Below are 15,375 nucleotides of genomic sequence, written 5' to 3'. Positions count from 1 at the left end.
CAAGAAATTGTTTTATTTGTTTTTTCTTTTCGTTAGCCAGCACTTGTATATAAAGCTGTCTGGGCATATGTAAAATTAATTACATATTGTAACTTCATCTTGATAATCTGAAAGAAGATGTTCAGGTTCTTGATAGATGTTCAGTTTCTTTATATGGTATCAGAGCACTGCTAGCTGAAAAGCTCTTCCATTTCTTGATTTTTCTTCTTCCTCCTTATTTCTAATTGTTTTCTTCAATTGAATTCTCGAAGGTCATTCATGGCATCTCCTAAATCGAGTAATCCAAATGTTGAAACCAGTTATTCAAATCTTACAAATCCATATTTTCTCAATTCGAATGAAAATCCAGGCAACATCTTAGTTACACAACCATTGCTTGGAATGAAGAATTATCATTCTTGGTCCAGGGCTATGATCTTAGCTCTCACTGCTAAGAAGAAGATAGGCTTCATTAATGGCAAAATTGTTGAGCCAGATTCAGAATCTCCCTTCTAGGAAGATTGGTTAAGCTGTAACACGATGGTGATTTCATGGATGACAAATTCCATGCACGTTGATGTATCTAGCAGCATGATGTATTGTTAAACTACCAGAGAAATGTGGCTTGAATTGCAAAAACTTTTCTCACAAGGTAGTGGCCCCAAACTCTACAATCTTCAAAAAGAGATCTCTAATATATCACAAAACCAGATGACGATTACAGAATACTTCACAAGATTCAAGAAATTGTGGGATCAATTGTTGAATCTGGAGCCATTACCAGAGTGTACTTGTGGAGCAATCAAAACCTTAAATGCTGCTTATGACAAGACTTATGCTATGAGATTTTTGATGGGTTTGAATGAGAATTTTGAGACTATAAGAACTCAAATTCTGATGCAGGAGCCTTTTCCTTCAATTAGCAAGATTTATGCTCTGGTTCTTCAAGAAGAGTCTCACGAGAATGTAAAACATGGAGGATATTACACTGCCAAGTCAGATTCAGTAGCAATGTATGCCAATTCAAAGGGAAGTAATTCTGGAAATTCTTGGAATAAAGGAAATAACAAAAGGGAGAGATTGTTATGCACTCACTGCAACATGCTTGGACATACAATTGATAAATGTTACAAGTTACATGGTTATCCACCGGGATATAAATCAAAAGGAAGACCAAGTGTTAATCAAGTTACTTGCAGCCCAAGAGCAGCAACTGAAAATGTGTCAGTTCAATGTCCTATTTCTAAAGCACAATGTGAGCAATTGCTAACTTTTCTTAATACTGGGAATAATTCTGGTAAGAATTATCATGCATCCAATATAAGTACTGGTAATGGACTGCAAAATTTGGTTTCTGGAGCTGTTGATGTGTGTTCATCTGCTGATGATCTTTCTGTTGTTGGTGTGATAGCTAATAAACCACATTCTCAAGCTAATAATTACCTTGAAACTATGTCAGGTGTTGTTTCTAATCCCATCTTAAATCCAAATTTAACACATTCCATTTTTTCAGCCAAACTAGTTAATCCAACTTGTTTCAAGACCACTGATTGGGTCATAGACACAGGAGCTACTGATCATATGGTACATTCTGTGTCTTGTTTCACCACTGTAATAGCCACAATAAATACTCATGTAAATTTGTCAAATGGTGAATTAGCTTTAGTCACACATATTGGAAACGTCATCATGAATTAGCTTTAGTCACACATATTGGAAATGTCATCATCTTATATGATGTTCTTTGTGTTCCATCTTTTAATTTCAATCTTATATCAGTTAGCAAACTTACCAAATCTGATTCTTATTGCCTTATGTTCTTTGGTAATTTGTGTTTCATCCAGGACCTTGCTCACTGGAACACACTTGGTCAGGGTAAAGAGTGCAATGGCGTATACCTGCTGGAAGATAGCAATTCTATTTCTTCTTTTATTTCATCAGTTTCCTCTGTTAATAAAACTCAGTCACATATATGGCATTTGAGGTTGGGACATCCTTCCAATACCAAGATGTCTTTACTCATGTCAAATAATGTACAGATTTGTGATTCAAGTGAAGATTCTTTTTGTGATTTTTGTCCTCTTGCCAAACAAAAACGATTGCCTTTCAATAAAAGTTTACATACTTCCTAGAATTGTTTTGACTTGATTCATTGTAATTTGTGGGGTTCATTTTCTGTATCTACTATTGATTCTTGCAAATATTTCCTCACTATAGTGGATGATTATTCTAGATGTACATGGGTTTACTTATTAAAACACAAATCACAAACTCAATCCATATTAGAACAATTTTGTACCATGGTTGAAACTCAATTTTCTAGAAGAGTGAAGATAATTCGAACTAATAATGGAACTGAATTTATTATGAGTGATTATTTTTCTAAAAGAGGCATTTTGCATCATTTAAGCTGTGTTGAGACTCCTCAACAAAATGCAATTGTAGAAAGGAAACATCAACATATCTTAAATGTAGCTAGGTCACTTATGTTCCATTCACATTTACCTTTACATCTTTGGGGGCATTGTGTTTTAACTGCTGTATATCTGATCAATAGGATTCCCAGTACACCTCTATCACATAAAACTCCTTATGAGGTTCTTTATGGCAGTCCTCCTTCTTATGATCATCTAAGAATTTTTGGTTGTCTTTGTTATGCTTCTACATTAGCACATAACATATCTAAATTTGCAGCAAGAGCAAGGAGATGTATCTTTCTAGGCTATCTTTTTGGCATAAAAGGTTACAAAGTCTTAGACTTGTCCACAAATTCAATTTTCATATCCAGAGATGTGGTTTTTCATGAAAACATATTTCCTTACATTGAAGGTAAAGCTTCAATTTCATATCCTTTTGATTTAGTTACTGAAATTAATAATCTTGCATCTTCCAGCTCAGGAAATGAATTTTTTGTCACTCCTATTCCTATCCAAGATGAGTCTATTCCTTGTTCAAATTTTGCTCCTAATTCTGCACCAGTTCAGGTTTCTTAAGTATCTACTGCAGTTCCTTCTTTGCATATGCCTACAGTTTCTATTCCTATCACTTCAATACCTGTTTCTACACCAGCTCATGAATCACCATCAGCACCTATCAGAAGATCATCTCGGCAATCTATTAAACCAACATATTTACAGCATTATGCTTGTGCTGCAACTCATGTTTCTGGAGCAGCTTATGATGTGGCTGATGGACTCACTTATTCCCATTTAGAATCTTCCTATCATTCATATCTACTGGCAGTTAATTCTTTACCTCAAGAGCCATAATTTTTCTTTCAAGCTGTTAAAAATCCTTTATGGAGATCAGCAATGGACAAAGAAATTCAAGCTCTTGAACAGAATCAAACTTGGGAACTTACCACATTACCTCCTGGAAAAACTCCTATTGGGTGTAAGTGGGTATATAAGATTAAATTGAATTATGATGGAACAGTGGAAAGGTACAAGGCTAGACTTGTGGCTAAAGAGTATACACAACAAGAAGGCATTGATTTTCTTGAAACATTTTCTCTAGTTGCTAAGACAGTCACTGTTCGAGTACATCTTACTTTAGCAGCTGCCAGATAATAACAATGCTTTTTTACATGGGGATTTACATGAAGAGGTATATATGTCATTGCCTCCTGGTTTTCACAGTAAGGACGGGCCTTCAATTGCTGCTTCTTCTTCACAATCATCTAATACTGTTGTTTGTAGGTTGCTTAAATCTCTTTATGGTCTGAGACAAGCTTCAAGACAATGGTATACGAAATTGTCATTTGTTATTCAACAACTTGGTTTTATTCAATCGACTACTGATAATTCTCTTTTTGTTCATGCCAAAGGTTCCTCATTCACAACTTTATTGGTTTATGTGGATGACATGATCATAACAAGAAATGATCCCATTTGTGTAGCAAATTTAAAGACAGTTCTGGATGCTAAATTTGGAATTAAAGATCTTGGATCACATAAGTTCTTCTTAGGACTTGAAATTGCTAGAGGAAGAAATGGAATAAGCTTAAATCAAAGAAAGTTTGCTTTAGACATTTTAAAGGAGACAAGAATGATGGGTTGTAAACCTGCTAAGTCTCCAATGGAACAACAATTAAAATTGTCAAATGACAATGGTGAACTTCTATCAGATTCAGGCAAGTATAGAAGGCTTATAGGAAAATTGATTTATTTAACACTCAGCAGACCAGATATTACATATGCTGTGAACAGGCTGATTCAGTTTTTGGCCAAATCGAGAGTTCCTCATATGCAAGTTGCAACAAGAATTCTACAATTCATCAAGGGGACACCTGGGCAAGGAATTTTATTTTCTAGTAGTTCAGATTTACAATTGAAGGTATATTGTGATGCTGATTGGGCTGGATGCCCAGATACAAGGAAGTCTCTTACTAGATATTATGTTTTTCTTGGAGATGCTTTGATTTCTTGGAGATCAAAGAAGCAATCAATGGTATCAAGATCTTCAGCTGAGGCTGAATATAGATCAATGGCAAGCACTACTTGTAAAATTACTTGGATTTTATTTTTACTAAGAGATTTACAAGTTAAGCATGAAAAATCAGTTTTACTTTACTGTGACAACTAGGCAGCTTTGCATATAGCTGCAAATCCATTATTACATGAACGATCAAAACATATAGAAGCGGATTGTCATATTATTAGAAACAGAGTTCTAGATGGTATGATCAAAACTTTTCATGTTGCATCTAAAAATCAGTTGACTGACATTTTTACTAAGGCACTTGGTGTAAACAATCATATTAGAATGATCAAGAAGTTGGGTTTGATTAATATCTTTGCTCATCAAGTTGAATATCCGGATTGTACTATAAAAGATCAAGCAGCAAGAGCTTTGCTCTTGAGGGGTGGCGGGGGTGTTAAACTTAGTGAGCCAATCATTAATGCTGGGGTGTTAAGTTCAGTAAAAAGAAAAACAGTGGTTCAAGAATAAAGCATGGAAAAAGAAGATCTGCTGCCTGTGATATATTTTTTATAACCATTGGTAGCTTTAATAAAATATCTGTAATAGTTTTTTTTTAACAAGAAATTGTTTTATTTGTTTTTTCTTTTCGTTAGCTAGCACTTGTATATAAAGCTGGCTGGGCATATTTAAAATTAATTACATATTGTAACTTCATCTTGATAATCTGAAAGAAGATGTTCAGGTTCTTGATAGATGTTCAGTTTTTTTATAACTACCATCACAATCACATAACAAATTCTACATATTTCATACCCCCACGTGATGTGCAAGTCTTTTTTCTTCAATTAGAATATTTTTCAAATATTGATTTCCTTATATAGGAAAATTTTACAAGCACATGCATAATTTTTTCAGCAAAATTGGAATTTTTTAGGGTGAATTTTGTCTCTTTTATATAGTGCATTGTGTCTAAACTAGTTTTAATTTTTTTTGAAAAACTTTTAAAAGTTATATACACATTCCATCTATCCTCAATTTGAAAGTTGTCAATGCATTAATTTTATATATATATATATATATATATATCATTTTTGATTATTTTTAATATTTTAGTTGTTATATAAGCTCTCCACTTATATTTAGGATTAATTCTTTCTAACAACTCCTTTTCCATAAGAGAGTCAAATAAATTTTACAACTTGAATCTGCACCCCCTGCCCTGCCCCCAAAAAACCCCTATTGAAAATAGTACTTAAAATAAGAACAAATAAATGCTTATAGAGGAAAATCATTTTTTTGTAGTGGAAAATTACTTTAATCAAACTAAAAATAATTTTTTCCTTCTAGAAAATCATTTTTTATAAATAAAAATAATTTTTTTATAAAAAAATCATTCTTATTTTCAACATTTCACCTTCTTCTAATGACTTCTTCATTTATAAATTTCATTGTCCTAAATAATATTTCTATTAAAAAAATATCAAATAAAAATTATAAACTTCAAGAGTTAAAATAAGTCAAAAACACAATTGAAATAAAAAATAAAAATTTTAAAAACAAATATAAAATCAACTATTCAATTTATGTTAAGAAAAGTAAAAAAAAGTAGAAAAATATTTCATATATATATAATAAGGGAACATGGCGTTACAATCCGCGTAAAAGCGTTACATTGAATTTGTCAAAACTTCCCAGAGATGCCCAAAAATCAACATCCGGCCTCCTTTGCTTAGCCCCTAGGCTAGGGACAATTTCGTCAAACTACCTCCCTGTCCTCGCCAGCTTAGGTAAAACACTAATGTCACTGGCGGTCACTTATTCAATGCGTGACAGCTCAAGCTGACCCACTCATTCTTCCTAAAGAATCACAGCCGGTCATCCAGCGATCCAACTGGGCTTCGTTTGTCTATTATCCTATGCGGGATGACCTCCCTTGAAAGTCACGCGATGAAGACACGTGGCGAGACGGGAATAAGGCCGTTCCTTCCTTTCCACGAAGCGAAGGTGACAGCCAATCAAGAGAAGAAACGAAACCCAATTGCCCCCGTATTGCTCACGCGTATCCCACGTGTTCTATCGCCCGGCCGCGTTGTCGTGTCTCCTCACACAAATTCGTGACGTTCACACGCCTCTCTCTCTCTCTCTCTCTCATTTGCATTCCTGACGGCGCAAGAAATCATATAAATACAAATAACCATGAATAACCCAATTCAGATTCAGAATAAGCATCCTCCTTCGTTCCTATCCTTTCCTTTCTTTCTTTTTCCGTTCGAGTTTTCAATTTAAAGCTTATTATTGATACATATTTTTGTCCTGTCATTTATTTATTTTTAATTATTTATACATATTTTTACCCGTCTATTATTTATTTTTATTATCGGTGTTGATGATCAAGTGGTCGCGAAGGCCGTCGGCGCCAGCACCACCAAAAAGGTTTTTAGTGAAGGTGAAACCATGGAAGCTCGAGGGGTTGGATATGGAAGAAGATGTAGTTAAAATGGTAGCCATTGAAACAAGGTGGAAGGGGCCTAAGAGTGGATTACTAGTCCCATTTCATCGACCGTCGAAAACGCCAAGAGATATTTCGAGCATAAGAATTGCAAGAGGAGAATCCATTGAATGGGATGAAGAGTTCCAGAGCATATGCGATTTTTCAGTCTTTTCAAAGGATAAATTCTCTTTCTCGCCCTGGGAAGTTTCCTTCAAAATTATACATGTAAGTTGGGATGCTCAACTCCTACCCTGCTGTTATTGAATTCAACCAAATTAGTGTCGTATACATGCACATGCCCATAAATGTTTTATGAAATAAATGATTTCGCAGAAGTCCAATATAATATCTATTCCCTTTTCACAATTCTGTATATATTTTGTTTTTTTTTTTTAGACATGCGTTGAGTTTCAAATTATATACATGTATGCAGGTAAGAAGAGCAGAATCAAAGGGTAGTAAAGGGACCGTGCTAGGGAAGGCGTCCCTAAATATAGGGGAGCTGGCCTCAAAGATGGAGCCCCTCGTTGAAAGAAAGCTACCCATCACCTTATACCACGCTACCGGTTCTAACACACAAACTACACTTTTGGTAAACCAGCAGCTCTCTACATTTTCCATTTTCATGAAAAAAAAAAGTGTTCTATAAAAACACTGGCGATATTTATAAACCAAGAAATTTTCTATGCTATGAAGCATTTTTGGCATAAAGGCTCCTTAATTTTATACGGCCTTTCCTTTGTTTTTGTTTTATAATTTTGTTGAATTGACGTGGATTGGTATTTTGGTATATGCAGATATCTGTGAGCTTTGTGGAGATCAGAAATTGTCAAGACGAGTTTGGAATTGTTCAAAATGCGGCTGAGTTGGACAGGGTCGCCAGAAACATCGTTAAGTCAAATTCAAATAAGGAAGACTGGTTCTTCAGAAGGCTCCTGAAAAAGAAGACCGAGATCATGAGAAAGGCCCGCCAGGACGTTGAGAGTTCTGGTGACACCGACGAGTCAGCTGTGTTTGACTCAGAAGGTTCACCCAGGAATGAGTCAAGTGGCGTGATTGATAGTGATGATAACAAGTCGAAGATGATAATGGAGTTGGAATGGCCTCCGAGTTCAGAGACTCAGCCGGACTCAGTTCAGAAGGTTGAGCTTTTGTCATGGAAGAGAAAGAGGTTGAGCTCTGGGTCAGTGAGAAAGAAAATAGAGCTGCTGTTTAAGAAGACCAGCCGTGTTGATGATAACCCGGTTGTCCATGCCGATCACCAACTCAGTGGTTCTTCCCCAACCGAGTCAATTCATTCTGATTCTGAACTGGTAAAAGACTGGACATAGACTATTTAGTATTTGCATAGTCTAGTGCTTTGAACTAGATGATTTTCCTCTTTATAATATTTATGGACCCGTTTGGCATGTTTGCATACTGGGTTGATCCGTTCCATCCCAAGCGAGCGCATTTACAAATGGATACATACTAGATAAAAGTTTTTAAAAAATTATGCTCGCACTGACCAACGGAAATGTTGAAGTTTGAGCTTGATATTTGATGGTAAAATGACAGCTGCTTGAATCTGCAGTCAAATCAGTTTTAATTTTTGAATACTTCATCTTTGGGTAAAATTTTTTATGCTGTAATTGTTCGTCAAGTTAATCTTCTTCAATGTCACCTGCAGAGTCTCCTCACTGGTAGCTGGGAGTCAAAGGAACTGGGGAGCAGGGACGGGCAAGCAGTGCTCAATGCCAATTTGTTCTTTGCCTCGTTCGATCAATGCAGCGAGCAAGCTGACGGAGAGGGCGCCTGCACTGCATTAGTCACTGTAATCGCCAACTGGCTCCAATCAAACCAAGGTGCAATGCCCACAAGACCGGAATTCAATGACCTCATTACTCGAGGCTCCTCTGAGTGGAGAAAGCTTTGCAGCAGTGAAGCCTACACAAATGCCTTTCCCGACAAGCATTTTGACCTCGAAACTGTGCTGCAGGCTCGCCTGAGGCCTCTCTCTGTTCGGCCCGACAAATCTTTTGTGGGTTTTTTCAGCCCAGAAAAGTTTGAACTCTTGAAAGGACGCATGTCTTTTGACGAAATATGGAATGAAATTACTAGCAATCTTGAAGATTATGAAGAAAGCGTTTACATAGTTAGTTGGAATGATCATTTCTTCGTGTTGAAGGTTGAAGCCAATGCTTGCTATCTCATTGACACACTGGGTGAGCGGCTCTTCGAGGGGTGCAATCAGGCTTACATATTAAGATTCGATGAATCATCTTCAATGTGCAGGAAGGTGAAGAAAGAAGAAAGTAGCTCAGAGGAAAGAACTGGAGTGGAGACTTCTGATCAAGGGCAGGAGGGGGAAGAAATAATTTGCAGGGGCAAAGACTGTTGTAGAGAGTTTATTAAGAGGTTTCTTGCTGCCATACCACTTAGTGAGCTGGAAACAGAAGAACAAAAGGGTACAATTTCTAGTCTCTCACTTCATCAGCGATTGCAGATCGAGTTTCATTTTAGTTCATCATCGTTGTCATCCTCGTCATCTTCTTCTACCACTTCCACACTTTCTCTTTTCTCATGATTACAAAAAGTAAACACCACGTACATTTGGAGAGTAAGAAAATTCTTTTGGAATTCTTGGGATTTCAAGGATTTGCAATAAAAGGGAAAAGTTAAAAGCAGCAAATTTGAGTAAACTCAATAGATATCCCTAGGTGTGATTTCCAGCCATTTGACACATACTCTATGTTTGGAGAGATTATAGATTTGGGATTGTATTGAATTTAAATAAAATATAATATAAAATTATATTAAAACTTGTCAAAATCCATCAAAATCCAAATTCAATGCTCGAAATTCATACTCTTAAGCACAGCATTTAAGTGATATTAAAGTCCTTGCCCAGGCCTCAAGCATCATGACACATTCATCATTCACCACTGCCCCTTTGCCTAATATCAACTCCCTAATCAAAATGAACCATGCTATTCATTTTGTGACTGTCACAGATGACATCACAGGTGATGTGGCATCCTTTGATTGGTTGGATCTGAACGAGATGACATCATCAATAGCATCTCAATCACCCTGTGATAAAAATAGAGTTTCTAAATTAATATAGAGCCTAATTCTCGAAAATGCAGGAACGCAGATGCGCATCTTTAATGCAACATCTGCTAAACAATTTTGCTGGGGTTAATGATATAATGTCTTGAGAGGTATCTGATGGCACAGCTGATCAAATTTTTGACCCATAAATTAATAATACATGCGACTATTACCAAAAAAACAAAGGAAAAATAATCCAATGGACTATCATACCCCAATCAACAACTCTCTAATCCCTTCACTCAAGTTTCAGTTAAAGTGATACTTCTAATGGAAAAAATTAATAGGATGGGTTATAAACAGGTGGGGGCCATGAACTCAAAACACCTCCATTTCTAGCAAATCCCAGTCCATCAGTAAAGCATTCTACCTAAAAAATCATATACAGAAATAAGTGGATCACCTTGTGTGAGGCCAATAATCAAGCAAAAAATACAACTCCTAGTGGACCCATTTCATAAAATGGATTAAGTGAATTGCTCAATAAACTCTCTCTCTCTCTCTCTCTAGGGAAAAAATAAGTGTACTATGATCTATCCCGTGTCAATAAGCTGAATTTTCAACACCCATTTTGATCATCTTTGTACTTCCTTCTGAACTAATATAAGACCTGAGAAACTTTACCACCATGCTAGCGGGAAACTTTATTGCATAAAAAAAATTCATTTTTGTTCCGAACTACTAATTATGAATATGCAACATTGACAGGGCCTTCACTCATACCAAGCTTGATGACCCAGATAAAAATTTTCCCCTTTCTCACCCATGTGATGGGGAATTTGCACAAGTTGTCATGCCTTACCCAACTCTTAAATGCAACTTTAGCCCGCTCTTCAAAAGAAACAAGCCCAGTAGCCTACAAAGGAAAGAGAGGTTCAAAGAAAGTAACTTCTTAATGTATGCAAAAGCTTCAATAATGTTCAGAGGAATAGAAAGCCAACAGGTTTGCCAGCAAGTAGACAATATTTTAGAAGCCTACAAGGAAAGAGAGATTCCAAGGAAAGTGAGTTCTAAATGTATGCAAAAGCTTCAATAATGTTCAGAGGAATAAAAAAGCCAAGAGATCTCCCAGCAAGTAGACAAAATATTTTACTTTACTCTTTGTTTCATCTTTTACCAAGTTACCAAAGCCATTCCCAACCGTCCCATTGAAAATTATACTGTTCCTTGACCTTTGCCTCTTAACTTATTATCTCTTCGTTGCTGTTTCTGGGTCCCACCAACATTACTTCCTCTCCGCACCTGTCACTTCATTATTTTTACTTATTCCACCCTTGACCCTTCTTAAGGATCCCACATGTTTAAAAATCCCAGGGTCTCATAGCTGCTACCATTGTAATTCCCTTCCAACCCCCCGGCCCACCCCGGTCTTTACTTTATACACAGGGCCTAATACCAAATACTCGGAAATCAAAACTTGGATATTTTTCTGATTTGCAATCAAGAATGATCAGATTTTGTTCTGATCCCAGAGATGGAAGGGAAGGACACTAGTGTCTTGTAAACAATACCCACCACTCACGCAACCAACAAGCTCTATCCAGCCTTTCATTATCGTCTAGTCGATGGCATGGGGTCCATTCTTGACTCAAGATAACAATTAAGATTTGCAAAGAGACATCTCCTTGCACCCCACTAACACAAACAAAAAGTCCTATCCATTTTTTCAACTAATCATTCCCTCCCCACCTCTTAGTTAGACCAATTAGCATGGGTCCAAGCAACTCCAGGTATATTGAGTACCGGAGATTATTTGTTTTTAATAGTTCAGTTTAAGGATTAAAAGTGAAGAGACACCACTTTGCCTGTGTTTTCATTCAAACCCCATTTTCACAAAAGGGAAAAAAAAATAATAATACAGGACAAGCAGGGGAAAAGACTTCCCAGTCTCTCATGGGGTCCCAATGTCATGGGGTCCAAAACTCAAGTTTATTTGGATATGCAGATGGACCACCATGGAAAAACCACAGGATCAGCCCTTCCATTGGGACATTCTGAATAGACCTGAGCATGTAAAAAATATGGGAACTAGCTGCCCACAAATCATGGTCATATCTCCATGCAACCACTAATCTACAAGAAAAGTTTACAAAACGAGAGGTGCATACGGCATAGCAAAATTGAAACATTATTCCCTCCCAACACAACCTCTACTTAACCTATTCAACATTATTACTTTAAGAAAAGGAATCGTTGACAAGCACACCCAAGTACCCAACAATTTTAGAATAGTTTCGTGATACCCAAGAATGCCAATTTAAGGGTCAATTCCTCTTCATTTATCAGAGACTTTTCAAACAATTGACACCACAGTGATCAAAATCCAAAATTGAGGTGCAAATGCCAAATATATGCACCTGCTCAAAAGTTTCACATTTTCTATGCTAGGTTGCTGGCAGAGCCTGGAATCTCCATTATCCATATCAGCCTCTAGTGCTTTTATTGCTATTTGATCAAGCAAATAAAATTAACAAAGTTTATAAAGTTAGATGTTAGATATCTCAAAGCTTTATGCTAGCTGAAGAAGCAGCATTCAGTTAAAACGATATATTTCTGCGCACATTGTAGACCAAATTGTCCGCTTCACTGATGCGTTTATCACTTTGTCCGCGACTACATCTATTTACATTAGATCTTTATTTACACTTCACATACTTTGGCAACATTGCAATAAGCAACTCACTACCATATTAACATAACAGTTAAGAACAGGGAAAAGAAAGCTCTAGTAGCAGATATATGCCGAACAACTTCAAAATTTTGAGACGTTCAGAAGCAAGAGTTAGCCTACAAACCTTCCTTTCTCATTCTTCCGCTGACATGGTTCCAAGGAAGCTTTGGCTGCCAACGGAACTGCCCATCTTCTGTGCCAAGACTAGTGATTGATTGCCTTCTGCTTTCTCATTAGTGCTTCTACATTAGAAGTTCCACCTGCAAAACTCAATTTAACAGAGCAGGAATCGAACCGATTATCAGTGTTGCTCCTTGGACAGAACAGCAACTCTTTATCCATCTGTATCAACCGATCACTAAACTTGTTTCCCCCTTGAGAACTAATGGAACCAACATCCTCAACCAAAGGGCCCAGGCGCAATGATAAATCACAGTCATTCTCAGTTGGGTTATCAAAATTGACCCTGATATCCTCTTCAGTGCTTTTGTTTGGAGCATCTATATTAGAACAAAAAAGGTTTTTCTGGACAACCATCTCAACAGGCTCGGTGGTCTTAGCATGAAACTTTGCAGGAGCTTCGAAACCATCACAACCTTCAGTTTCAAGGAAATTTCCATAATACAGAGGGTAAACAGCACACAAATTAGATGCAGGATAAGTTTTCATAGGTGAGCATCGGTTGCTTCGAGATAGAGGAACATTCTCGGTAGTAAAGCGAAATTTTTTAACAGGGTTGCCAGATTCTAAGCCTTGAGTAGAATCTACGGTCGTGGGTTTCACAAAATTTGACTTGTGAGACATGAATTGTGGATTGGTTTTATGATTTTCCCCAGTTGCGTTCTCTGCAAAACCAAGAGGAGCACTGGTGGGTTCTCGGGTGTTGGGACTCAGGTAGCATCTTGTACAACTGTTCCGTTGGCTCCTCGACGGTCTCCTCGCCATGCAGCCCAAATTGAGAGCGGCTGAGCAAAATAGGAAGGAAAATTACACAGAGCATCTCCATTTCAAAATATTTACATGTGTAATTGAGATCAAACACTCAAGTCAAAATATTGCGGAGAAGACAAAAACCCAAAAGCATAAACACCCATAAGAGGTAAATAAACAGAACATTTTTAAGGAAAATATTAGAGAAACGAACTCCGGGAAAGGTACCAAAAGAAGAAGAAGAAGAAGAAGAAATGGGTACCTTCAATGCAAGGCTGAAGAAGACCTTCGGTTTCAGCACTCTCATCTCGTCGGATAATCGTGTTAATGGCGTCATTTGCCCGGTCCCAGAGGGTTTTAAGATCCATATACTCAGCCTGGGGAAGCATAAAGATGCAAAATGAAGAGAGCAGACTTAAAAGAATCAGACCCAGATGAAAATATGGCAAGACAGAGCAAAGTGAGAAAGAAAGGAGAAGAACCTCAGAATTTGCTTTGGAGTACATAATTTCTTCTGCTTTCAACACAACTACAGGAACCTTGTCTTGCCATTCTTTGTTCTTCTTAGTTGCTGAGCTGTGAATCTCGTTGACAACCCTAATCAAACACAAAGTAGATATATAAGAAGATCAGAACACATACACAGACACAGAGATCCGACGGAGAGGGAGAGAGAGAGAGAGAGAGCACCTGAAAATTTCTTGAATGAGAGTGCCTCGGATGGGTTGGTGTCTATCACTGTGCCATGCTCTTCTAACACACTCATAAGGTCTTGGCCCTGGTCTCGGCATGTTTCAGCAGAGAGAGAGAGAGAGACGGAAGCGGAACAGAGGACTCTGCTTGTGAGAGCTTGCAGTCGCCTCTGCTTTTGTTTTCTCCCCCCACTGGTGACTTCAAGACTCCCTCTCTCAAACCAATGCAGCACCGAGATTTAAGCAAGCAGCAGCGGAGAGAGCAAGAGCGAGGGGACTACTTTCTTTCTCTTGTGTTTTGAAAATTTTCTGGCTTTCTTTTTCCTTTCTTTTCTGTCAATCACTCAATTATTCAAGGAGTTTATTGATGAGTTTGGTGTGTCCCCCACTCATCCACATGCCTGCTTCCCCAAGACCCAAGGGTCTTTCTCTCTCTATTGACCATTCGCAGACTGGGGGAGATTTCATGACATTGTCACTGTCGGTGGCATCCAAGCAAACCCCAGCCTCTCCTGTAAGGCTCACTCAACTTTACCATAAAAGTTCAAAATATTAAAGTAGCAGAGAAGCTGCAAAGGCCACCTCCACGTTTATCAGACTCCCCTTCTGGTACGAGTTACCCACCCACCCAAGTGCATAGTCATTCATATAGACGTGTAGACTACCTCTTCTTACATATTTTTATATATATATATATATCTTGGTGGTCTAGTGTGAAAACGAGAAAACCCATTGAAGTGTCAGGAAGCCGGAAAACAACTGCATCTTCGTTTAATATTTAAAATTAAAATAGTTTACAATTTTAATCAAACAATTCTTTATTTTATCTTTCGAAGAAATAATAATTTAAAAAATGATTAGAAAATAAAAGTACAAATTAAACTAAAAATACAATTATTTTACTTCATTCTTATATTTCAAAATTCACTTTACGAGAACAATTTTATTAACTTTACAAGTGAAAAATAGTAAAAAAATACATTTTGCAAATGGATTTTATATTGTTACACATTTTTAAAATTTTATGGAGAATTTTATTTTAGTTATATTTTAAATTCGTATGGTCATTTTGTTTAATTTTAATTATAAAATATGTA

General features: G+C 37.0%; 3 protein-coding genes across 3 annotated transcripts; 2 read left to right on the top strand and 1 right to left on the bottom strand.

The window, feature by feature from the left end:
* Positions 1-3,591: 3,591 nt before the first annotated feature.
* Positions 3,592-4,929, top strand: LOC131151420 (uncharacterized mitochondrial protein AtMg00810-like). The gene is made up of 2 exons (XM_058102665.1): positions 3,592-4,467; positions 4,564-4,929. The coding sequence occupies exons 1-2, from the start codon at positions 3,592-3,594 to the stop codon at positions 4,927-4,929; spliced, it is 1,242 nt and encodes a 413-aa protein (XP_057958648.1).
* A 1,622-nt stretch (positions 4,930-6,551) lies between these two features.
* On the top strand, positions 6,552-9,563 carry LOC131150641 (uncharacterized). The gene is made up of 4 exons (XM_058101494.1): positions 6,552-7,117; positions 7,326-7,484; positions 7,690-8,205; positions 8,562-9,563. Exons 1-4 carry the CDS (start codon positions 6,788-6,790, stop codon positions 9,456-9,458), a joined length of 1,902 nt encoding a protein of 633 aa, XP_057957477.1. The 5' UTR covers positions 6,552-6,787; the 3' UTR covers positions 9,459-9,563.
* Positions 9,564-12,542: 2,979 nt separating this feature from the next.
* Positions 12,543-14,801, bottom strand: LOC131150640 (uncharacterized). The gene is made up of 4 exons (XM_058101493.1): positions 14,277-14,801; positions 14,069-14,183; positions 13,849-13,963; positions 12,543-13,621 (listed from the first exon to the last, which is right to left on the bottom strand). The coding sequence occupies exons 1-4, from the start codon at positions 14,375-14,377 to the stop codon at positions 12,861-12,863; spliced, it is 1,092 nt and encodes a 363-aa protein (XP_057957476.1). The 5' UTR covers positions 14,378-14,801; the 3' UTR covers positions 12,543-12,860.
* Between the last annotated feature and the right edge of the window lie 574 nt (positions 14,802-15,375).

This window comes from Malania oleifera, chromosome 3, assembly GCF_029873635.1.
Source record: "Malania oleifera isolate guangnan ecotype guangnan chromosome 3, ASM2987363v1, whole genome shotgun sequence".
NCBI classification, from domain to species: domain Eukaryota; kingdom Viridiplantae; phylum Streptophyta; class Magnoliopsida; order Santalales; family Ximeniaceae; genus Malania; species Malania oleifera.
The sequence above is the reverse complement of the archived record's forward strand: the minus strand, read 5'-3'. Positions and strand labels throughout refer to the sequence as shown.